At 32.7% G+C, this 26,172-nt stretch overlaps 1 protein-coding gene across 2 annotated transcripts in view; it reads right to left on the reverse strand.

Moving 5' to 3' along the window:
- Window positions 1–8,622: 8,622 nt before the first annotated feature.
- Window positions 8,623–26,172, reverse strand: part of ZFC3H1 (zinc finger C3H1-type containing) — a 52,293-nt gene continuing 34,743 nt past the window's right edge. For both annotated transcript variants that reach the window (XM_052000761.1, XM_052000759.1), the window contains exons 22-35: window positions 23,682–23,868; window positions 22,827–23,015; window positions 22,111–22,348; window positions 18,716–18,821; window positions 18,429–18,627; window positions 17,784–17,878; window positions 14,312–14,422; window positions 13,907–14,011; window positions 13,625–13,790; window positions 12,446–12,546; window positions 10,553–10,654; window positions 9,960–9,999; window positions 9,646–9,708; window positions 8,623–9,517 (exon numbers count right to left, since the gene is read on the reverse strand). In XM_052000761.1, the coding sequence (XP_051856721.1) occupies window positions 9,380–9,517; window positions 9,646–9,708; window positions 9,960–9,999; window positions 10,553–10,654; window positions 12,446–12,546; window positions 13,625–13,790; window positions 13,907–14,011; window positions 14,312–14,422; window positions 17,784–17,878; window positions 18,429–18,627; window positions 18,716–18,821; window positions 22,111–22,348; window positions 22,827–23,015; window positions 23,682–23,868 (1,840 nt within the window). In that variant the 3' untranslated portion in view covers window positions 8,623–9,379. The remainder of the gene's footprint in view (window positions 9,518–9,645; window positions 9,709–9,959; window positions 10,000–10,552; window positions 10,655–12,445; window positions 12,547–13,624; window positions 13,791–13,906; window positions 14,012–14,311; window positions 14,423–17,783; window positions 17,879–18,428; window positions 18,628–18,715; window positions 18,822–22,110; window positions 22,349–22,826; window positions 23,016–23,681; window positions 23,869–26,172) is intronic.

Raw genomic sequence — 26,172 nt, forward strand, 5'->3', positions numbered from 1 at the left:
GCAATTGCCTCCTTGAGATATTTATCATTATTCCAATCTTGTAGATTTGCATGTGGTTACCTGTACTTTTGGCACTTCTGAGATGTGGCCACAGAGATTTATGAAGCTACTATTACAATCAAATCTTCCACATATATTCAAATATCCATTTTGGAGATTTTGATGTTTGCAGCACAGGAAACTGCACTTGAGTGACTTGCTAAGGTCATTGTAATGGAACTAAGTCTAACACTCATGTCTGCTACTCATGGTATCAGACTAGTATTTCTTCATACTCTCCTGCCTTTTTTTTCCTTGCCTGGATCCCCTATTCAACTAGCACAGAAAAACCAGATCTGTATTCAGGCAGACTCATAAAGTTGGTAATATGTACCAGGCTAAATGTATGTTTTGGCTGCACTATGCTGTTAAAGCATGCAGCTTGTTGTGCTGTGCTCTCTCCACCACATCTTCCTAATTGGTATGGACCACCTACAATAGGTTGACCATTAGCTATCACCACTTTACTTCCATAGGGACTATTTCACAAAGTAAGAACTTATGTAAAAACAGTGCGATTAGACAGCCACAAAAGAATCTATTTTTAACCTCACCTTTGATTTTGGCTACACTAAGGAAAAAACAAAACCAAAAAGACAAAAACAAACAAACAAAATACCCTGGGAGAGAGATCTCAAACTACTGTTTATGCAAGATATTTTTGAAGAAGAGCTATAAACAGAATCATATTTTTTGTGTTTGATTTTGGATTTAATTCATAGAGAGCCCTCAAAGAGTTATTCTTGTGTACATTTTGGATGTTCTCCAAAAGTCATTGTATAAGCTTGCAAAAAAATAATAATAATTAAAACACTAATGTTATTCTACTATATTTGTGGAGCATTCTTCTCTGCAATACATAAACAATTTGTTGGCTCCTATGTACAAAGACTAAGAGATTCTTAGTCAGGGAGATGGGGGGAAAGGGGAGGAGGAGAAAGAGGGAAAGACCTTTCTGGTATCTCTGCCAAGATCACATTTTAGCTAAGGCCAGTATTAATTGACTGTAGAAGACGCAAGCTCTGGGATGTATGTTCTTTGGAGCAAACCAGGAAGTACAGGTTCCCAAGTCTGAGTAAATATTTTTGTTCCCTAATTAAAGTATTTTGTTCTTGGCATTAAATAGTTCCTCGCTGATTGCAAACATTTCTGGTATTTGGGGTAAAATATATCCGTGGGTGTAATGGGAAGCGAAGGAGAAAAGCAATTTAAAATACTCTGATCATCTCTGGATAATAATAATCAATCTGTATTAGAATCCTTACAAAGTGATAAATCAGTTGCCTAATTTAGCCTGGTACTTAGCAAATTCTCTAGCTCACTAATGTATTTAAGAAGTCATTGGAGTTCACACTTTTGGGAGATTCACAAGTCAGAAGCCCATAATCCCACTCTCAGAGGAGGAGTCAACTTTTGAGAGAGCATAAAAACAGCTGAGCTCAGTCAGCAGGGTTGAGTTGAAAAGATTCAGAGTGGAGGAGCATCAGTTCAGAAGAAGCCCACTCTCTGAGATGGAGCCAGATTCATTCATCACATCTCACACCATGGTATGAGGCTCTCCTCCTTTGCTTCTCCACTGAAAGATAGGCCTCTAAGAAAGCTAACCCGGCTCGAGAAAAGAGAAAAGACTTGGAAGGAGAAAATAAACGTTTGGATTTTATCAGCTGGCTGCATTTGGAGTGATAATTACTCAGAACCGAAACTAAGGCTGCCTCCAGAAAACCTCCCCAAGAAACCTGCTCCCAGAGAACCATTATATTATATAAAAGAAGAACACCACAAATCTGGATAATAACTACAAAAAAAATCAATGACTTCACAATGGAATGTTACTTTGTTAGTATTTGTTTCTTTTGAGTATTCTAGATGGTTACCTGATGGTTACATGATTACCTACAAAACTAAGAATCTGACAGTTCTGCAATGTGGTCACAGAGATTCATAAAATTATTGGAGATTTTTATGTGTGCAGCACAGAAACCTAAAAGTATCTAGTCTAAGTAGAACTTTCAATAGTTCGGTTATGAACATGATACATAGGGCAGTTATCTTCATGATTGCCTCCCAAATCATTCAGTTTAATGTTTTATTTACTTGAAAAATGTATATAGATCTCTTCTGATAAAAATATTAAATTGCATGGTTCAAGATCTAATATGGTTTCTCTTGGAAAAGAAGTCATATCAAAGAACAAAATAATTTCCCCAAATTGTGAAAAGAGGACACTTTACCGCTACCTATCTCAAAGATGCTGAGATATTGTTATCAATAGTTTACTCTTTGATCTGGGGATAGTAGTCTCCTGGATGTTCCTTAAACAAAACTCTCTCAGTTCTGGGTATTTTTACTGACTGGCCCCTATCCCTGGAATGTTCTCTTGGATTCCTGGATTCAATGACTTCCTTCAAGTTTCGGCTAAAATCTCATCTTCTACAGAGGAATGCTAATGTTGATTATTTCTTATTTATACTTATACATACTGTTTGTGCACATATCTATTTGCATGTTGACTACTCAGTATGATTGAGAGGTCCTTGAGGACAAGGAATGTCTTTTGCCCTTCTTTAAATACCCATGTATTTATGCTTTATGTCCAGTGCCAGAAGTGTCTGGCACAGAGTAGGAACTTACTAAATGCTTACTGAATGACCACATAAAATTCTTAAATATTCACATCCCCAACCCTAAAAGTTAAAGCTATTATCAGTATTGTTAACAACCAGACAACAGCATATGTCAGGAATTGAGTCCAGCAGCAACATAACTCAAAAGACCAAAGAAGGGATTAAAAGTTGAATTCTTAGGTATTCTGCTATTTTCTGATATCTGTCTTCATTATTCTATTTGAAATAATGGGTCCCTAAAATCTGTACTCCTAGCATCCAAATTTTCAAAAAGAAAGCTAAACGAATTATAGATGGTGATATAGCTATTTATAATATCCATAGCTTAACTAGTTCACTTCTCAGAACTAGATAAATTGAACCCAAAATTAAATCAGAAATGAAGGAAGTGAATAGAATTTTAGATATGACAGATATCGGGAAAGAAGTGAAAGAGAATAGAAATGAAATAAAGGGCCCAGATGCCCTGTGACTGGTACAATAATTACCATTTGAAACAACTCAGGTGTATGGCTAGGATAGGTAACAAGGGGAAAATAACCAAAGATCACAAGAAACAATAAAAGATAACATTTATAGTCTTTTAAAAAAAATTATCCAAAAGTCTTGCTCTACTTTTAAGCTCTTAAAGATTTAAACTGCACTAAGATTTTGAGAACAGTTTTGAAGTTTGCAAAGCATTTTAGTTAATCAACTAGCATTATTAAGAATCTACACTAAATGTTGGGAATACAAGGAAAGGCAAAAACCAAAAATTCAATAAAAGTCTGTTGTCAAAGAGTTTATAGTTAAGAGAATAGTCCCAAAGGGAAGGCACTAAAATTAAATTATATTGAGAAAGGCTTCTTTCAGAAGGTGAAACTTTAGCTGAGAGGGAACCAGGGAAGCCAAGAGGTGAAGATGAGGAAGGAGAACATTCCAAGTACTGGGAACACCCATAAAAGTGGAGATGGAGTATTATGTTAAAGAAATAGCAGAGGTCCATAGCACTAGACATAGTACATGGCAAAGAATAAAATGTAAGATTAAGATAGTAAAAGGTCATTATGACAAAGGGACTTAATAGCTAAAGAGGATTTTCAATTTGATCCTGGAGGTAATAGAGAGCCATTGGAGTTTGACTAGAGGCATAGTTGGCCTAAAAGTTTTTCCTGGAATTGACATGTTCAGAGTTTATCTCGCTACTTTCCCTTCACCTTCTCACTATACTACCTGAACTCCAGCCATCAATCTCAGATACCATCCACTCACTCTCTCCAAAAGCAACTTTGGACCTGCCTCAGGACCCAAAATTGTACTGACAGTTTTCATCTCATCTTGATTATTACAAAGATTCCTCACTTCCAGGTCATCTGCAAACCATCCAACCAACCCCAAACCCAAGATCCCATGGACTTTCTAACTCCTTTTTGTCTTTTTCTATTAAAATATAAGGTCCTCAAGGACTGGAAATCACAGACCACCACATTTTTTGTCTAAAGAATCAAAATTGCCAGCATTAAAAAGGGCAAGGAATGGATTCTTAGGTTAAGAATCATGTTCAAAACCCCTTATTTGCCCCTACTTCAGACTGCTCCATTTCTCGTGACCATTTTACTAATCCTGCCAAATTGAACCTTTTTTAAACGCTCCCCCTACCCCATCCACCTCCACCTTCATTCTACCCTTTGTCAAATCGATATTTGTTTATACTGTATCTTTCCCCTCTCCCAATTTGCTGAGGACTTAATTCTTGTCTATGGCAAAGTCCAATTTAGACACAATTCATTCCATGAACCCAGTCCTCCTGAAATCTCTCAGAATGCTTTGCCCAGACCCCTCCTTTGCACTCGTCTGTATTCTTTAAATCAGTTGCTTATGTGCATTTTTGTTAGGATTCTTACAAGGTAATAAGTGGAATTGAGGAGACAGTGGTTAAATCTAATTCAGTATTGATTTAATCCTACAACAAATAATGGTTTCCTAGTGATATAATGATTGGTGTATACTCAGTGTGAGGCATATGAGCAGCTGTCCAGGGCCAGGAAGGAGAAGCCCACTAGAAGCTCTCGGAGCCTCAGCCAGGATTCAGTCGAGGAGATTTACAAGCTAGAGAAGGCAGCTTAAGCTCTCGGAACTAAGACTACAGAAGGCCTCTAAAAAAAACTAGCCAAGCCCCAAGTGAAGGAGACAAGACTTTGAAGGAAACAATAAAGAATTTGGACTTTAATTCCTGACTGCATTTGGGTCGATTACTGAATCTGAAATGAAGGCTGCTTCCAGAGAACATTACAGTTTAGAGAAGAATATTACATTTTCCCTATTACGTGTGAGAACTTGTTGGTGGATGTCTGGATCAATATCCTCAGCAATGCTTAGCTGTGTTTGGGAAAATCACCTACTACCAACCACAAAACCTACAGGAGTCTGACCAAAATATCTGAGGCAAGAAAATCCGCAACTATTAATTAGTAATGGTTTAAATCTGGCTCTGAACTTTCTCACCAAAGCATTCTATTTTCTCCCCTATGAAAAAGTAAATATTTGCATAACTCACTGCTTGTTGTTCCTAATCACCCTTTATAGCTTGTGTGCTTTTTCTTTCCCCACTCAGTTGCTGCACCTAGACTTTGATATAGTTATGTATCCAAAGCAAACCGCTTTGGATAATTCAATGAGAATATTGTTACAAGGTCCATTTTCAGTTACAAGGCACAGGAAAATTACTATCAAATACTTGGTCTGTTCCCTAAAATAAGGAGAAAAATAAACTGCCATCAGTCACTGTCCTACTTCATTAACTAGAAATAGTCCAGAATTTACAATTCAACCCTTTCATTTGCCCCCCAGGTATAGTGATGTTCAATTCCTTAGACTTGACTCTAACAAAGCAACCCCTTATAATTCTAGAATCTATCTATTTTCTAATTATTCTAAACAGCTTGTTTATATATAGTTTGCATGCCGTCTCACTTAAGATTAGGAACCTTTCTTTGTATCCTCAGGACTTAACACCATGCCTAATCCATAGAAAATGCTTAATATATGTTTAATGACTGACAGTATAGCCTTATAGGACTTTTTCTCATCCAGTCTGACAATTAAGCATTCCATTTAACAACTAAGTTTTTTAAAAGTATCTCCCCACCAAAAAATAAAAATCTAAAGCTTAAGGAAGATGTCATCCCCAAACTTTATCACACTTGCTATTTAAGCTTTTAGATATTATAGTATGTTAAAATGTTACAGTGGTAAGATTAGAGGCACTCCAGATTAGATTTACAAACCATTATCTGCCAACGTGCTGACATTTTAATAACTCCCAATATCTCAAACCAACTTTCTCTCTAATTTTACATCTTACAACTGCCTCTAAAAACTCAACTTATTACCTATCATCACCACCACTTACACCACTCTCTCACTTCTTAAAACACCCCAATTACTATCAAGGGCAACACCATTCTCTCAATCCCGTAGATGTCCAAAAAGTTGCCAAGTCCCAATTCCTGATACAAAATCCTTTGTAGATACTCTTGTGTATATGTTCCCTTTCCCTCTTAGTGCCTTAATGTCTTAGTGGAAACCCTCATTCCCTCAGATTTAGACTATGGCAACAGACTTCTGGTTGGTCTCCTTGCCTTGTCTTTCCCTACTGCAGACCATGTCATTTGTCAAACATCTGCCTGTACTTTAAAAGTACAGGTCTAATCATTCACTAAACTCCAGGGACTTCATCAAGTATAAAAAAACTATTTGTATACTAATGTATTGTTGGTGGAGTTGTGAAATGATCCAATAATTCTGGAGAGCAATTTGGACTATGCCCAAAGGGCTTATAAACATATCCAGCAATGCCACTATTTCTGTATCCCAAGGAAAAGGACCCATATATGCAAAAATGCTTTTTTTGTGGTAGCAAAGAAATGGAAAATGAGTAGATGCCCACCAAGTGGGGAATGGCTGAATAAACTGTCGTATATGACGGTAGTAAACTAAAAAACACCATCTGTATCCAAGAAGACAATGATGGAGACAAGGTAAATCAATACATGCTATGTTCTTTTTTTCCCTTGTGGTTTTTTCCCTTTTGTTCAAATTTTTCTCAACATGATTCATAAATGTGTATTTAAAAAATATAGAGATAATAGATTACATAACCAGGAAAAATGTAAAGACAAAAAACAAACACGATTTGGCTTCATTATCAATTCCTTTCTACTTTTCCATTCTTTTTAATCTTTACTCTCCTCTATGTATGTCCAGTGACACTAGCCATCTTACAAAACAGTCTCTTGACTGTGGAATTGCCCTAGTAAGACTTCTCAAAGTCTAAAATATCTCCACCTTCTTTGAGTGTCAACTAAAATCTCACTTTGTGCAAGAACTTTCAACCCCTCTTCATATCATCTTCTATTTCTTTATCTTGTACTTTGTGTATTACATACACACCTTTCACCTCTATTGAGATTTGAGATTTCCTGAGCAAATAGGCTTGCTGCCTTTCTTTATATTTTGTGTTTAGCAAACTGTCTCACACATAGCAGGCACTTAATAAATGCAATTAATTAGCTTGGAAAAAAAATTAAACCTGGAATCTTTTTTATACAGATGCTCAATGACAGTCTTCAAAAAAAACTGCAAAACTTTTAAGCTCTCAATGTCAAAGTCAAAAGTGTTTTTTCATTTGCTTATCTAATAAAATGACTTGAGGGGCTGATTTGCAAAAATCATTCAGATTGGATACTAACCCTAAAATACACAGAAAACACTCTTTTTCTTTACTGCTCTGCTTTTTTTGAATCAAATATCATGTGGCTAAAGTTGTAAATATACTTATCAGGATTTCAAAAACGATTCCAGGAAGTTATGCATCAGTAATCTAGTTGGAATTTTTGAAGTTACTTCTGACAAAATTTTATAATCATGCCAAGTTCAAGACAGTTATATGTTACAAAAGTAAATCAATTATCAGGCAATTCATAAATCATCTTTATCTTGGAATGCATACCTTTTCCCAAAAAAAACTTAAATTCTCAAACTGAGCTTACATCAACATTCTAAGTGATGCATTCTATATGACTTGAGAAATTCAACAACACTTAAACATGAGGATATCAAGAGTCAACTTACTACAAAATCTGTTTTGGAGTACTATGGCTGAAAGATGTTTTTATATAACCTAGTATTTTAATCCAGGATCTTGTTTTTAGTCAAGTAGAACACATCATAAGTATAAACTTTTATTTAATTCTATTATGAATTAAACCATTTTCAAAAAGTCTCCCTAGAATCTTAAACATCCAATTCAAGATTTAGGGTCTAAAATGTGTTGCAAAATTTATGTTATTAAGCTAACAAAATTTATTTTAAGTTGCGTGGTCGTTTTCAATTTGGTACTGTGGGGAAAGCCACTTTTTTTTATTTGGAGTTCATAAAATCTGAATTTGAACAATTCACTCTGCCATTTAGTATACCTTACTATGAGAGTTGCCGAGTATGAGTTAATGAGATAATACTCCCTTTTCAAATCTTTTAAGTTTCATATTCTCATATAACATTAGGTCAACAATAAGCATACCACAATGAAGAGAAGAAAATGCTTCTCCTATAACAACTGAGAAGCAATGCAGTGGAAGTAACTTGGGCTCTGCTTTTCTAGTCAGTTCTGTCATTTAATAACTACTTAATAATCTCAATGACGAAACAGAAATTATGCTTATGAGATCTACCTCAAAAGGTCAAATGAAATATATAAATGAACTTGTAAAGTATTTCATATTAAAAAAATCTATAGGAGGAATTATGTGATTTTATGGTTAATGTTGTGAAAGATATAGTCTTTTCTAAAATGTGTAAAGTGAATAGATAATAAAGACAGAAAGTTTGTTTTAAAGTTAACTTATATTCAAAATATTTTGTATAAACAATTACAATACTACAGAGTAGTATTTTAATACAAAGCAGTTCAAATATTAACTTCTTTAAACTGTTAAACTTTATTATAAATTAAAATTTCTTTACAAAAAAAATTGCACATAATAATTGACCACTCTTGGGTTCTGATGCACTGGCATTTGTGATCGTTTCTTTATCTTCAAGTTAAACAGTCTCAGCAACGAGTCCAGAACGCAGAAGGGCAGTGAACAGCCCTTTTAGAGCCTTCAAGTGCACTAGCAGACTTGTGGCCATGGCAGTTACACTTTCCTTAAGATGGACTGCTTTTGTTTTATATCCTGTAATGAAGAATCTCAAAAGGTTTAAAAAGGAAAAAAATAATAATTAAAAAATAATTAAAAAAAAATTATGGACTGTTTGATTTTTACTGTAAACACAGCCCCAGGAACTAATCTCAAATATGGATCTCTCAGGCATCAGAGAGTGTCAAGTGAATCAGGAAACAGCACAACGTAGGGGGAGAAAAGCAAAATAAAAATAATAAAACAAAATAAAAATAAATGTCAGTCACTTTGATGAACTATACTTACGTACATGATGTTATGAGAATCTGGAAGGGCCTAGAAGCAGGCCAAACAGGAAGTCCATTTATCCAACTGAAGAAGATCATGTTCATTGCTTCTGGTTTCAAGGACAGGAGATTGTAGGGAACTTGATATGATCAACAATGCTTGTCTGCCTTATACAGACCTTAGCCAGGGATCAGCCTAATCTTGAAGAATCATTCAAATGATTTTGGCAATTATTAATAGGACTTAAGGACTGACTGCACGCAGTGTTCAGTGATTCTTGCTTTCTGTTTTGTAAATGTTTAAATTTAAGAGCTCATTTAGGCTGACTCCAATCTCTTGGCACTTGGAAACTAGTTTTCTCAGGTTATCAGTTTTACCTCCTCCTGATGCTTCAAACAAGAGTTGCTGTAAGAGACAGGGAAGCAGACAACTAAGATTTAAGCTAAAACCTGAGCATTACCACATCAATGGATATGGCACATGCAAAAAATTTTTAGGAAACTTCAAGTTGAAATGAAAGGTGAAAACATTACATCTTTCCACAGTGTTGCACACAGAGGTAACTTCTGAAAGGCTCTCTGATATAAATGGTGGACCTGAAAAAAAAAAAAATTTCCTTCAAACATGACAAAAAGCTTTATTTTTAACAAAAATTATTTAATGAATAACAAGCTTTATTCATTTAATAAGTAACTGTGATCAAAAGCAAACTTAAACATGTTATATTCTAATATAAGAAACATAACAGCTGCTTAAAATAGGCACTAAACATAGTACAAACATGAGCTGCAAACTTGAATACTTAAGTCAATTACCTAATACAAATGATCAACCAATGCCAACTTACCTCTCTCTGTCCTTTTAGAAAGCTCTCTGCAGCAATGGCTCTGAGAAAAAAGGAATATAGAAAAGGAAGAAAATTATATATCTCTGAACATAATTAACATGCCATTACTGGCAGAATAGTGACTGTGGGATCAGAATACAAAACTTCCTGAAAGTAACAGGCTATACTTCCAATGAGGATAACCTATAGTGAAGAAAAAAAAAATCCAACAATTTTTATCAACTTAACAAGAAGACAACATTCCAGTTTTTGATTATAAACAACGTTGATGAAAAAGACTGATTTACTATTTAATAATTGAAAATTATTTTAACCTGTAGAGGAACAGGGAAGAAAAGGAAAACAAAGCTACTACAATGAGCATGTTTCTAAAGAAATACAAACATAAAAAAGGCACTTGAAAAATTGTTTAATAGTGCCTAGATTATTTTATAAATGTTTTCTTCAAGGAAAACAAAGGTCTAAATTTAGCATTTCTTCTTGGTATCCAGGAAAAGGAAAAAAAGGATGTTGGATTTCAAATTTACCTGTATGATGCAAATCTTAAAAAAAAAGTAATAACTATGAAAACATGTATATGACTGTTGCATTACATTTTCCAGATGGCCAGGCATGTTGGGATATTATATGTAAACATCTTGGCTTGTAGTTTCAGAATCTGAACATTGCTTTCTTCCCATTCTTGCTGGAGTAGCCTGTAAAGTACATTCAGGAAAATGAACAGATCATTGCAACCAATGAAAATCCAAATATGAAGAAAATCATGTTGAACAAAAGTGCCATATCTAGTTAATTCGCGTCCATTAGGGAAAATAGTAGGAAAGATTATCAGATACCAACTTAGAAGGCCAACTTCTATAAAATCTTTGCTACCTGGAAAGGCAAGAAGCCAAGTGAAGAATCTTGCCATATGTGAGAAGTAAAATGTTTGCCTTTCACAAACATAAAAAGCAAATAAGATAATAAGCAGTAATAATAATAACAAATAAGACACATAAAAATCCAAAACTTCATATAAAAGTTAGCTGTTATAAAAACCAAGATTCATCTTTTCCTACTGTAATAACACATAAGTCTTTCACATAAACTTTTCCAGAAAAATAAAACTTCTAAAGAGAACTATTCTGCCAACTTATTGCTATTTTCTTCCTATATCTTGCATTTAGCTGAGAATGAGAAATGTCCAATTTAGGGCTCCTTAAAAGATGTAAAGGTTCCTGATCTAATTTTAAATTCATCTGTATTCCCCCCTCAAACAAATGGACAAATATGAACACAAAAAAGGAAAAGTATGCCAGCAAGAATCAATTATTCAATTACTTAACACTTTGAAAAACTTCGGCTGTAATATAAGACATAAAGAAAGTTGCCCAATTCCTTGCTTATTTATTTGATAAAACTAGCTCTTAGATCAGTCTTAGATTGCTCCCTTTACTTTTGAATCTATTTAAAACTAATCATAAAAAATTACTGGCTCTGTTATTCTTAAATCTTACTTGTTTCTGTTTTTACCAGTTTCCATGTTCATATTAACTGAAATAGACACTTAAAAAAAAAAAAAAGGTAAGCAAATATACTTGATATACACCTAGGCATCTTGAATTTCATCCACAACACCTGTGATCAGAGGATCCCAGATTTAAAGCTTGAAGAACCTTAAAGGTCCTAAGAATGATAAGAATCCAAGCCCTTCATTTTAGATAAAACTAAGGCTCAGGAGTTGCCTGAAATTACTAGGTCCAGGACAGAGTCAAGACTCTAAAAACTGGAGCTCAGACAGGATTCTTTCCCAATGTTCCACGCTACTCACTAGAATTATCATAAACCTTAGGGAAAATTTCTTGGACAGTGGATGCAACAACATTCACATCAGAACATTAGCCCAGGGCAGCTTTTCTGAATTGAGAATTCAGAATCTTGGTGCTGAAGTGGGGAAGTAGAATCACTTTTATGGTCACAAGATATAACTCTACTAGACAAAATTGCTATTCAACTATGTAAAAATTTCTCTCAAAACATCCTTTTTTTTTTTCTTCTGTTTTTAAATAAGCAGGTTGTATATATTATCCACAGAAAACTTTTATCATCTTAGGCTGCCTTTCCCATGTCATCTAGAACATCGCATCAGGTGGCTAAGGAATGTAAACTAATTTCAATATTAATATAAAAGCACATTTTGGAGGTTTGGGAAGATAAAATTTCCTGGAGAAAATAACTACACTGAGTTCCAAGTAAAAAAAATTAATTTCTATATTGTCTAACACTTTTATTTGTACTAGTAAGTTTCATGCATTTACTTCATTTTTTATCCTTGAAGGATCAAAAAGTTCTGTAATCTTCATGTGAATGAGGATACCTTTAATGATTTTTTGGTTAAATCTCAAATTGCAGATAGCAATGAGAAAGTCTAAAAAATAGATTTTCCCCAAAAATATCTTTTTAAAATGGGTAATGACCACTTAAAAATTTTACGTACTATTCCTTACCTCAGCGCAAGTCCAGGATTGGTTGGCATATTTGAGCAAAATCGTTCCAAGATTTTGGAATGCTGGGACTTTGGAACACAACTCAAATAAAAGAAAATAACCTACAAAATATGAAGACAGGAAAATGAACACAACTAAAAACATAACAGACAAAATGCTATTCTTAAATACATGCATAAATTATGAGGTATGGTACTATGAACTAGCTATTACTTCTAATTATTTTCAAATACATCAAATAATGAAAACCACGTACAAAATCTATCTTCACTTGTTATGAAATCTTAAACAAATCACAAGTCTCAAAATCACATCTTAAAAGTCAGATCTTGTCTTAAAAACAAGTATTTATATTACTGTATGAAATAGGTTCTTACAGAGAAGAATAATATTCTAACTGTCTTTCAGTCTCCTTGTATTGTTGCTCTCTCACATGAAGGGATCTATTCTGCTGGTCAGGCACTAGCAGGTGGCTCCCGTAACAAGGCCTTATTCATGGAATGCCAATGTTAAAAAGGTTTAATATTTGTAAGTGGCTTATAAACACTGGGATAAAAGCTATTATGACAGTAAAGAAAAATATTACATTTCTACATATGTACACAAAGCAGAGACCTTGAGTCTCCTAACAATATTATTATCAACTGAGAAGTTGACCATTTTGCAGTACGCCATTATTTAGGCTTAAAATTATATAAACAATAAAATGATCCTGAACTAGATAGGTACATGAGTAATTTTTGATTTCATCTGAAAAGATGCTGATACTTTTCTGATTATGTGTTCCAAAACTATATTTATAATATCATAATTTTTGTCAAAATAGTAACAAAAGCAGCTATATTTAATTTTAGTTACCTTGTTCTTTAGAGCCATTTAATTTCTAATTTAATCAGTTTCCTATCTCAATATGTCAAAGTCAATTAACTAAAGTACTTCTAGTACAAAATATTTTAACTGTCCTAATCTGTTTTAACTGTCCTAATCTAGTTTCCATTTTTTTCCCTTTCAAAAAAAAAAATCTGTTTTAATAGTCTTAAAACATAGCTTACCCCATTAAGAGACACCAATTGCTAACCAAACAAAAAAGTCTTAAAACATATAAACATAATCAAAATTCTGACCGAAATTAGGAACATCATACATTTTTTTAAAGCTAGAAAAAACAAAATATCTTACCCTATTATGAAACTCATAATTGGTCCAGTAATCAGCAGTACTAAATGGTATTGGGTATCGGGTAGGAACTGTCACTAAACATCTATTCACTAAATCAGTAAAAATTTTGAATTCTTGGATTTTATTTTTGGATCCAAGAGCTCTAGTGTTCGCAAAGATAAGATAACTGTGCAGGGGAAAAAAAAGAAAAGAAACTTTTAAAATTCTATGACTTATAAATGCTAAATGTAAATATACATTTCATTTTGAAAATTTAGTTTACCCATTAAGAATAGCACTTACTCCATCCAGATGTTCTGTACCATATCAGAATGCATGACTGCCCCTAGAGCTGCTTCATATGCATCCACTGTTTCTTCAGTATTTGTCTGAAGAGACTGACACAAGCTATTATGACAGTAAAAAAAAAATATTACATCTCTACATATCAATTCTTAATTTGTGTAATTGTATTAAAGTGAAAGAAAGGAAGACTTAGACAGACATTACTACAGAAAAATCTTCCATTTGGTCTTATAACTATTATTTGCTAAATGATCCATCTCAAACTGTCTGCTTAAAAAGTAAAATAAAAACTTTATTTTACTTCCAAAGTCCTTCACTTTAATTTCTCATAATAAATTTAATAAATGTTGAATGCATGCCTGGTATGTAATACATCTTTCTCCTCACTAGATAATGCCTCACCAGTAGATCAGCCACAAAAACGGGACTTGATGGGTTAACATCTCATCATCAAAATTTCCTTTACACAAAGGTGATGCAAAGTCAAATGGTCCAGGAATATTCAAAAGATATCTGAAAACAAGAATTTATACTACTGTTTGAAATAGTTTCTTACAGAGAAGAATAGTTTCTCATTGTGTTTCTTACTAATCGTTTAATTAGTTTCAACTAAGGTGAAGTTGGATAAATCATGACATCAGTGCTATGATCTTAAAAAAAAAAAAAACTACTTCAGAACTAGAACCAATTGCATGCAAGAAATATGACTGATTAAACTTCCAAATTATGAAATGGGGAAGATTTTAAAAAGTATCTATTTTAATATATTATACAACATATATACATTAAAAATAAAAAATATTGTTGGGGAAACATGAACTGCTGTAAAAAATTAGCTAAAACCAACACTTCATACATCATAAGTGAATTTCAATTGGTTCAATGAGCTAAATCAAAAAAAAAAAAAATTAAAAGCTAAATTCAATTGTGAAGAAACATTATTATTATTATAAATAAAAATGATCAGAATCAAAAGTGAGATTAGATGAAAATAAAAAGGCCTTTATACAACAAAAATAAATATTGACACTTTTTAAGGGAAAAATATTTGCAACACTTTTGAGATAGATAAAATCCTGACACTGAAAAACATTTTCATATGATTTGAATGGGCAATTCAAGTAACCAAAATAGAAAATGCTCCAACTCTCTATCCATCAGGACTACAAAGTAACATACATTTAAGATAATATCTTTTAAAACTGTCAAGACTGGCCAAAAATAATTAGAAGTAAAAGAAATGTTAGTAGGGCTAAAGGAAAATTGATATTTTATCAGACTGTGAACAGATTTTTGATCTGGTACAATCTTATTGAAGAACAATTTGCATACAAAAAGAGTTACAAAACTCACTGTATTCTCACATCCAACAAGTATAATTGTAGGATCACTATAATTTACAATACCAACACCTCACAGTTTGTGAATATAGTGTTTTATAAGTTTTAAAACACTATATAAATGTGGGCTATGATCTTTAGAATATTTTAAAAAGGAAAAAATAAAAGCCAATCTACACAAAATTCTTCATAGCTGCTATTGCTAATGCCAAAAAAGCTCTTATCTAATAACTGAGGAATAATTGAATATATTTTTATCAATGTAAACTTTTACTGCATCATAAAAAAAGAAAAACATGGAAAATTTTTAAAATGCACTTATATACATGAAGAATTTAAAAAAAAAAAAGACTCAGACTATGCAAACTATGGCAACATCAAAACAAAAGCAAAACTTTATAAATATTCTTTAATCATGAAAACTGTTCTAAAAATATGAATCATCCTTGTCCTGTGGTTGTTGGGGGAAAAAAGCAATAATAAAATGATTAGTATAAGAGTTCTTTATAAACTTTAATATACAATTTTATGAAGGATTACTGTCAAATATCCAGCTATATAGAAACATACAATTATAAAGATGAGTTTTTCTATGTGGCTCCTGGATTTAATTTCACAGTAATAGTAATAAATATTGCCTTTATTGATAACACTTGCATTCATTTATTATTTATTAAACTTCATTTGTATTTTGCATATATATTAATACATGCACACACATAACTTATTCAAATTTTCTTCCAAACACTGCCTTAATGTATCCTCCACATTTCCTGATTCATATTTTTCATGGTAAGCTCTTCCATGGGCTGAATCCAATTTTGCAGATCCTCCTTTGGTCAGAACTGCATTCTACACATCTAGAAAAATTATTGACTGAATTCAATATCTAATCCATTTGATCATGCTTCCTTCTCCACTTCTAGAGATTTTCCGCTTGAATTCATAAAACTCTCTAAATAAAGCATAAATCTTCCTGGAAGTTTTGATTCACCTATTCTATGAAGACACATAGGATGTCTAGCCCTTCATCTGCCTAAAGGCCTTCCTAATATGTGGGAAAAGAACAACACTGCGAGGAAGGTAGGTCTCTTACTTCCCCAAGCTAAATTCTCTCAATTTCTCCAACTCAAATATGACACTAAGTCCATTGATAAAATTACCTTACTACTCCACAATTATTCCTGATATGGCCTGACACAGCAATGCAGAATGTAAATATCCACTGCTTTTACTAAGGCTGCTAAAGGAACTTGGAGGAAAATCATACTTTCATATTATTATGATATGTTAAAAACATAATTAAAATACATATATCCTCCAATTATAACTTAATCTCTATCTGCTTCAGTTTCTTCAAATGCAAAACAGGAACCATAACATAACCTCATTTCAACTGGGAGCATCAAATGAGATACCATGCTTAGCAAAGCAGCTGGCTACTTTACAACTTTATACTATATACTAGAAGATGTAAAATGAATGCTAAATTACTGCCTGTTCCCTTTTTCTCATCCCTTCTTGTTGTTGCAAGATACCATAATTCTAATAAGTAACCCAAAATTACTATAGCACTTTTTCAGATGAATTTCTTCCAATAGTGTACTTGATTTTAACTTAAATGTAAGGTTTTAAATTAAGTATCAAACTTAATCTTAGTAAAGCACAAGTGTTATACAGGAATCTACAAAATATTCAACCTCTTGAACCTAAAATATTCTTTCCCTGCCTTCCAGTTTTGATAGTATTTTTTGCATTATGCCTATCTCCATGCCTTTATTCCCTAGCCCCAGATCCTTACATGCTTGATTTTGGATATCAACATGCCTCCTACTCTGCCTTTTTCAATCCAACAGCCTGCCCTTCTCTATTCGAATATTAACTGAATACTGACCTCAAGGGATTATTGTGAGGATCAAATAAGATAATATAAAAATATAGTCTCCTCACCCTCCATTAAAATTATTTGCTGTAGGGGCAGTTAGAGTGGCGCAGTGAAAAGAGGACCAGAGTTCAAATCTGGCCTCAAACACTTAACATTTCCTAATTGTGTGACTCTGGGCAAGTCACTTAACCCCAATTGCCCCAGGGAGGAAAAAAAAAAAAAAAAAAAAAAAAAGATCATCTTTCCTAATGTATGCTGGTCCATTTCCTTATTTAGGGTTAATTATTTTCCATGATTATCTTTCTCACCACTTTTTGTTAAAATACCATACAGTGCAACCTATTTGTGCATTAATCATATATTTATATTCCCATTCAGATATCATTATTGGCAAATAAAAGCAGCACTAGAATGATAATTCTAAAAAGATGACCTTTCCCTGCCAAAAGCAGAGTCCCTTTGTTACTACTTTATTTTGGTAAAAGACACAGCTTCTTAAATAGACAATGCCTAGTGAAGACTGTTAAGCGCTCAATCAAAGAGTAAAAGCAGAAGGAGTATCAGCAAGTCTTACATGAAGAATAAATCAAATTGATGAATGGTTTCCATTTTCTAAGTGAACTCTGTAATTACCTCTACAAAAACATACCGAAAGAGATCTATGGGATTATGTTCCTCACATCCAAGTTCAAAAAATGGTGCCATAAATTCTCGCAACAATGGAAAAATGCTGTCAGACCGATCCTATTAAAAAACAGAAAGAGATGCATGTTAATCACGAAAGTTCTAGGACAAATAAATACAAAAGAACCTTATGTGGGAAGGGCCTGGGAGCACAAGATAAAAAATTTCTTTGCTATTTAATGGTCTCCAAATTCATGTCAAGCTCTATTTTTGTAGGCTTATTCCATTCATTCTACAATTCAAACATGCTGGCTTTCTCACTGGTATTTTCAAACAACACTCCATATTTCAATCTTTGCCACTGTTGTCCCCCATATCTGGAATGTTTTCTCTTCCTTTCTCCTTCAAGTATCTTAACTACTAGAGTACAGTCCTCCCAAAGTCACCTGGTATCTATTTTACATATACCTAGTCATACTGTCTCTATATAGAATGTAAGCTCCTAAAAGGCAGAAACTTTTGGGTTTGTTTTTTTTTAAATCCCTACGTATCTGGCATTTAATATAGCAGGCATTTAATAAAATGTATGCCAATTAACTGCCAAATCACAGATTTATCATTAACTATGATCAGTTCTGGACTAAAATCTGGGCTATATGTCATACTTTACCTTTAAGATAAGGAATTTGCACAAATGATAAAAAACCTCTGCATTCTGAGGATATTTTTCAAACGTACTAAGCCACACTGCACTGGCTTTGTCTTGTTGGTCTAATCGCAGATATAAAGCCACAAGAGTTTCCAACAACTGGCAGTTCACAGGACAAGATGCCAATAAAGACCTACAGAGCTCCACAGCAGACTCACACCTTTAAAATAAAAGATATCTGAATAAGGTGAAGAAAAAAAAAATCTATCTTCAAATGAAAGATCAACGTTTCTCAAATTCAAGTTTACCTGTCTAGGAGCTGCAGCAAAGCAATCAAATTTGTGTACAGTGGAAGACAGACTTCTATTTTTTCAGCAATAGCAAGGTTTTCATCCGTACATGCTTGAATTGCATCTATATAAAAAAAAAAAGGGCAATAAAATTCATTTTAAATTCAATTAAAATTACAAAATTTTAACATTTGAAGACACCTGTTCAAAGAATAATCCAAAAAGCCCAACCATCACATCTCCACAATGCCATTACTTTGTTTCTCCAAATTCCTAGGCTCATTTCCTATATTTTATATATATTTCCTATATTTAGACCTTTTCTCTACTCATACACTTAAATTCTACTAGCTAGTAACCTTGTCCACCCTCAGGTCCCACTTTAGGGGCACTGTCTCCTGCTCATCTTCCCCTCTCTTCAAACATTCTTAGGTTTCCCGTCTTATTTTCCCTCAGCCCTATTCACTTCATTTCTCAACAGGGTGAAACCTAGTTGCTATAGATCTTCTATAGTAGTAGGCTTAAAAGTTACTAGTGACTGGCTTCTAATCCTAGCCCCATGACCTCTGAAGCAACATCTGACACTGATATTTCCTTATTCTCAGATTCTCTTTGAAATTTTTTTTCCTTTCTTCCCTTTTCTATTTCACTCCATTCTCCACATTTGGATATATGACCAAGTTTATAACTTGAGCCTCTGCTTTCTTTCAGAACACTAATATTTCTTCACAAAAACATCATATGATTCTAAGGTGACAACTCCCAAAACAAGTTTAAATGCCTAAAGGTAAATACTTAAATGTCACATCAACACTTTTAATAATATATATGTGTGTGTGTGTGTGTGTGTGTATATAATATATGCTAATATATAATATATATAAAGCCAAATTCAAACATATTCTTTCACAACAAATAAGCTACTAGTATTTCTGCTAAAGATCCCATTTAATCACCAGTCTCAAAAACTTGCAATTATCTTGGACTCTTCTCCTCTCCCTAACCCCCCCAAATTCAGGCTTCATATCTAATCAAAACATTAGCTCTTTCAATTCTTTTTTCATATTCTTTCCCACAGATTCCATTTTGACCTAGGCTTATTGCAAATAGCTCATAACTGATTTTTCTACATTAACAAAACATTTATTAAGGGCCTATTATATTCAAAGATTTACAATTTCTGCTCTTCTAAAGCTTGTAATACAATACAAGGATAAAACATATACACAAATAATTGAGAAAAACTCATAAAAGCACAAGACTGGGTATTAAATGTTCTTACCCAGAAAGGTTGAGTGGGATATCAGGGAAAGCTTTATGGAAAAGATGACATGTGATATAATTCATGCCCAAAGGACTATGAAATTATGCATATCCTACTACACATGAATCCCAAAAGAAATTTTAACAAAAAGACAAATTTTTTTTTGTTGTACAAAAAGATTTAGAGTTGCTCTTTTTTCAAGTCAATGAACCAGAAATTGAAGGGAATTGGAGAATAGCTAAATAGATTGTGATTTCAATGGAATATTATAGTTCTGTGGGAAATGATGAGCAGAATACTCTCAGGAAAATCTGCATAGTCCTTCCATGAATTCAAGCAAAGTGAAATGTACTCTATACAAAATAATAATGTTCTGGGATGATCAACTAGCGATGAATAACCTTACCATTCTTAATCTGTGTCTAAAGGATTTATAATGAAAAATGTTATCCATATCCAGAGGAAAAAAATGATTATGTCTGAATACAGACAGAAGCATATTCTTCTTTTTTGGAAAAACTATGTGGGGGGAGGGGGAGGAAAGACCTGTATTTTTTTGACAACATGACTATTATGGAAATGTTTTGCATAACTTCACACATGCTTTCCTAATGAGATTTGGAGTGGGAAGAAAACCAGAAAATCAAACTGAAAGTTTCACAAAACATGTGCTCATGTTTTAATAATAACAACAGTACTAACTAAATTTATTCAATGTCACAATCAATTAAAAAATTTATTTGGAGAAACAAAAGAACAAATCCTCAAAAAGAAATAAAGTAAAAAAAAGTGCAAAGGAAAATTTAAATTATTTTTTTTGAGTTTTGAGTTCCCTCCCAAGGAGGCAGAGTGGGATATCAGGGAAAGCTTTATGGAAAAGATGACATGTGATATAATTCATGTATTACAAAAAACAGCTATTAAATATCTAAGGTAGGATTTGAACTCATGTATTTCTGATTCCAGGCCCAGTGCTTGGTTAAGCTACCTTAATTATGGTACCCTGGTACAGGAGAGTGAGAATGAGTGAGTGATGATTGAGCTTCTGAGTTCTGAGCTGCAACTTGACTGGGTACTCAAACTAAGATAGATATTTTTATATAATATGCAGATTCAATGCATATGATTATCTGTTACAAGAGCTTTCTCACATTTTTTTAGAGTAGGGTAGAATACCTTGGGAGAAAAGAACTAGCAGGCTACCCTCCAAAAGTCATTACATTATAGAAAAGTATACTGAATTTATTGTGAAATTTTTTAAAAAGAAAACTATTATATTTCCCAAATAACCTTTTTTTCTGTTCTATTTTGAATATGTTTTTTTTTAATTTAATTGTGAAATAAAATTAGAAAATGGATTCTTAATAAATGATGATTAGGGAGGCGGCCAGATGGTACAGACGACACAACCTTGGAGTTAGAAGGACCTGAGTTCAAATCTAGTCTAAGACATAAAACACTAGTTGTGTGACTTTGAGCAACTTACTTAACACCAATTGCTTCTCAAAACAAAACAACAACAAAACCCCCAAGTAGTAGTGAAAGCTATAGATAGGCCTAAGAAATATGAGAGAAGTAGTCAATCAAACAATCAAAATATATATATATATATATATATATATATATATATATATATATATATATATATTATATATATATATAGTGTCTACTATAGTGACAGCCTTTACATTCAGTAAAGACTTGCTGCAAGAAATATCAATTCTGGATAGTTTAAACCTCCTTACTAATTTAACTATATAAGTAAAAAGGAGTGACCATTAACATGCTTCTTCATTTCATAATCTGTACAACCAAATATGAACCATAATAGCACAACCAAAAGTGGCTGTACTATTTTTATACTAGTTTTTATAATGGGTAATTTTATTTTCCAAGAATTAAGCCATCCAAAAATTAATTTCTTTATTCATCAGCCATCCATAGTTTATTTCCTCATACAAAATAGTAACTGGATGAAATATTTACATTCTTATTAGTGTATTCAAATTAATAATTTAGTGAATTGCTAAATCACTGTGTACTCTGTATCAATCTGCAAGTAAATGCTCAATTTATATAATGACAAATCTCAGGACTAGTAGTCATTCATGTTCTGCTCCAAATAATTTAAAAATTTGTACACACATACCTTGAAAAACAGCTACTAACATATCATGATCAGTCTTCACATCTTGAGCAGTTTGCCATGGAATTAAAAACGGCTCTTTGTTAACAATCCTTGCAGGATTGGTATTAGATGGATCATAAAATTTCAGAGGGAGAATGTTGAATTCAATGAGGTGTATATAAGCCAACCAAGCCAAACATCGATCACTTGATGAAAGGTGTTCTGCTACAATTCTCTCATTGGCCGATTTTAATGCATTCTATGTAAAATGAAAAATTAATCCAAAATATTTTCAAAATAATGAAATTTACACCAGAATAAGGTTTTTTTAGATGGAGGGCATAGAACAACAAAACCACCTCATTTCTCTCAGTTATGTAATTAGTAACTATTAGTTAAAAGCAATCAATAATCTGTCTGCTATGGAATACACTGTCAATAGGCCAAGAAAAACATTTAACTGAAAAAGAAGGAAATGGTCAAGGTGAAACTTCTTTCAAGAATATGCATTTAATTAAAATGGAGCATTTTTTTAAAGCTAAATTTTCTTAAATGAGATTTATATTTGTAAAAGACCACTAATTTTTAATGAATGAAAATGAGAAAATTATTTTGATAACATTTTAATACCAAATTTAAGATAATTCTGATTAAATAGAAGCTCAAAGTGATAAGAACAAAAAATTTCAACAGTGGTTCAATATTCATTAGTTCAAATATCAAAAGTCAATGCTCACCTGTAAGATGGCAAGAGCATTTTGGTATCTTCCTGTGAATAAGCTCAATTGAACTCTAAACAAAAGAGACTCCAATAACTGAAAGGACAGAAGATCTGAATTCTCATGTTCTGCTGCTTCCATAAGAAATTGAAGCATCCTACCACATACATAATCCTTTCCATCAAAAGTGGTTTCTAGGTTCAAAAACTGTCAAGAAATGGTTTATACAATTAAAGAAATGAGCCATGATTATTGTTGATTTTATTACAGTATTTATTTCCATTAAACATATAATGCCTCCTTTTCAGTAACCAAACTCATCTAAGTCATATTTCAAACTACAAGGTCAAATTTAAGTAGAAATGAGGTATACAATAGAATCATGTGATACAATTTTATCAAGAATCCAAGAATTACTACTAAACTAAACTGATTAAATATAATTACTAACAAACCACAAAATGAATTTCTTACTTGAAATTTTTTTTATACTAAGATTATCTTCTCAAGGGGAAGATAAAAAAGTTAAATAATTTTCTCCTTGCCTAATCTAAATGGCTACATATCCTATGGAAATATGAACATAAACTATATTACCACTTAACATCATTCTCATCAATTTTAAGGTTATCTAGTTTAACCCCTTCAATTTTCAGTTGAGGAAACTGAAGCCAAAAAAAATGTCTGGGAGGTTGGGGGAAGGGTGAGAATAGTCGATTGCTCTAAATTTTATGACTGAAAATCTACTTACAGATTTTATACATAAAGATTTTAACAATTTGTTTGGTGACCCCAATATTTACATTGTATATGTATCACTAATTTGTGACATTTCAAATTTAATTTTTATAAAATCTGTGCCAATATACTTACAGTCCACCAAATTTGGTAATTTGGAGCATATTCTACAGCTGTTTCACACATCTCTTGCACCTCCTCTTTAGTTCCTCTTTTTGAAAATAATCTGAGATAATGGCACCAAATTTCAGAATTTTCTTTGTTGTTCTCCAGTGCTCGAGCCAGGACATTTAAAGCTGAATCCAAACACTCTGACGAAGACCTGTGTATTGTTTACTGTTAGTTTATATATACCAGTGTGCACAGTTTTAAAAAAATTTTCTTGAAAAAAGATAGGATTGTGTACTCCAAATTTAATATATATATATATATATATATTTTAATTTATTAATTTCTTATTTTTGAAAAGAAGGCTTCCCACACCTAGGTTACGATTTATACTACATCTATCTACTAGGCCCTTCATATGAAAGACATCAATTTTCTTAATGACAAGGTCTATTTGAACCAAGAAAAATGTATTTTCAATTTAAAACACTTCCGGCTATAAATTGAGGAACAAAGAAATTTCTTTTCAAATGAATGTTCAGGGGGTATTTATTACAGGTAAAAACAACGCAGGCTGTTTTGTTTTGGTTGGGCTTTTTTTTTTTTTTTTTTTTTTTTTTAAAACAACCACAGCCACAGGTTTATCACTTTTAAACTTGCTTTAAGTCGATGTTCAATAATACTTTTTATAGGATTACACTTGTCCAGAAAAAGTAAAACAATTTTCTCAAGGCCAACTATGGCCAATTCAAAATATCAAAGCAACATCAAGGATTGCTATCTACTGGGAGACAAGAAAACATTGTTCATTGTAGTCTTCAACATAGGAACTACCCATAAAGAGACTAAATGGGCACTGGGCACTATATGCATGCAATAAATATTCTGATACATTTATACCACAAGGAAAATTCTTCTGAAATTTCTCTTAAGATTTTAGTTGCACAGGATGATTTCAGAAAGGGCTGGAGAGACCTACACGAACTGATGCTGAGTGAAATGAGCAGAACCAGGAGATCATTATATACTTCCAACAACAATACTATATGATGATCAATTCTGATGGACCTGGCCATCTTCAGCAATGAGATGAACCAAATCAGTTCTATTGGAGCAGTAATGAACTGAGCCAGCTACACCCAGCGAAAGAACTCTGGGAGATGACTAAAAATCATTACATTGAATTCCCAATCCCTACATTTTTGCCTGTCTGCATTTTTGATTTCCTTCACAGGCTAATTGTACAATATTTCAGAATCTGATTCTTTTTGTACAGCAAAATAACAGTCTGGACATGTATACTTATTTTGTATTTAATTTATACTTTAATATATTTAATATGTTTTGGTCATCCTGCCATCTAGGGGAGGGAGTGAGGGGAAGGAAGAGAAAAACTGGAACAAAAGGTTTGGCAATTGTCAATGCTGTAAAATTACCCATGCATGTACTTATAAAATAAAAAGCTATTAAAAAAAAAAAAAAGATTTTAGTTGCATACATTAAAGCATGACAGAGCCCAATAAGAAAAATTTTGTTAGTACAACTAAAATTTCTTTTGACACTTCCATCAGTATACCCATTCTACAAAATAAATACTTTCAACAAATTTAGTTCTAGAGTCACAAACTTCCCTCCAATGTTTCACACAACTCACTAGAGTTTTGTGATTCAATTACAAAATCACAATTAGCTTTCAGGACATTGCAATCACATTAAATCAGCACATTAGGGTAGTACTTAAAACTTTTTTTTTTTTACTTCTAATCTAGAGGAACAGAAGATGCAGAACCTTTACATGAGGGCCATTTCTTCTTCCTCTTTATCATTTTTTTGGGTCTTGCCCAACAGAGGCAATAGAGAGCTTTCAGAAGCTGTTATTATTCACAGATCAAATGCCCTAGATATGTGACAGAGTACTTTAAAATGAATATATCATCTTTTGTTTAGCCCAACTATCATCATAACTTACTCAATTATAACTACAAAAATTTACAAATTTAAGATCTAACTTTAACACAAATACCAAGCAAAAGAATGTTAGCTCAAAATCCCCCTAAGTCAATTCACCAAAATTTACATCTACTTAAGACAAAACCCACAAATTTTGCTGAATAAAACATTAATCTGATCCCTTCTAAAATGTTTAGTTAACATGAGGGGATCTCAAGTGGGAAAGCTGTAGTTTTACTATCTTTTAAATTTGAAAGTCTGTCATTTGACATTTTTACCAGCAATTACTCCACATACCATCAACTTTCTTTTTCAACAACTTCCATGCTGAATTAAACCATCTGGAGTTAATGCTCTAATATAATTTATTACTCATACTAAATTCATGTACAGTTCAAGATTTAATCTTAAGCTTTTTCTACTGCATTTAAAAATAAAATGTTTGTGGCTTTGACAAAGAAACAAAGACTTCTTTTAACAATAAAAAAGAAAACCTGATTACTACAGATGAAATAAACCTCAAACATATAAAAATATAAATGTATAATAGATTTGCTTACACATAGAT

The sequence above is a fragment of the Antechinus flavipes genome, chromosome 5 (genome assembly GCF_016432865.1).
Source record: "Antechinus flavipes isolate AdamAnt ecotype Samford, QLD, Australia chromosome 5, AdamAnt_v2, whole genome shotgun sequence".
NCBI classification, from domain to species: domain Eukaryota; kingdom Metazoa; phylum Chordata; class Mammalia; order Dasyuromorphia; family Dasyuridae; genus Antechinus; species Antechinus flavipes.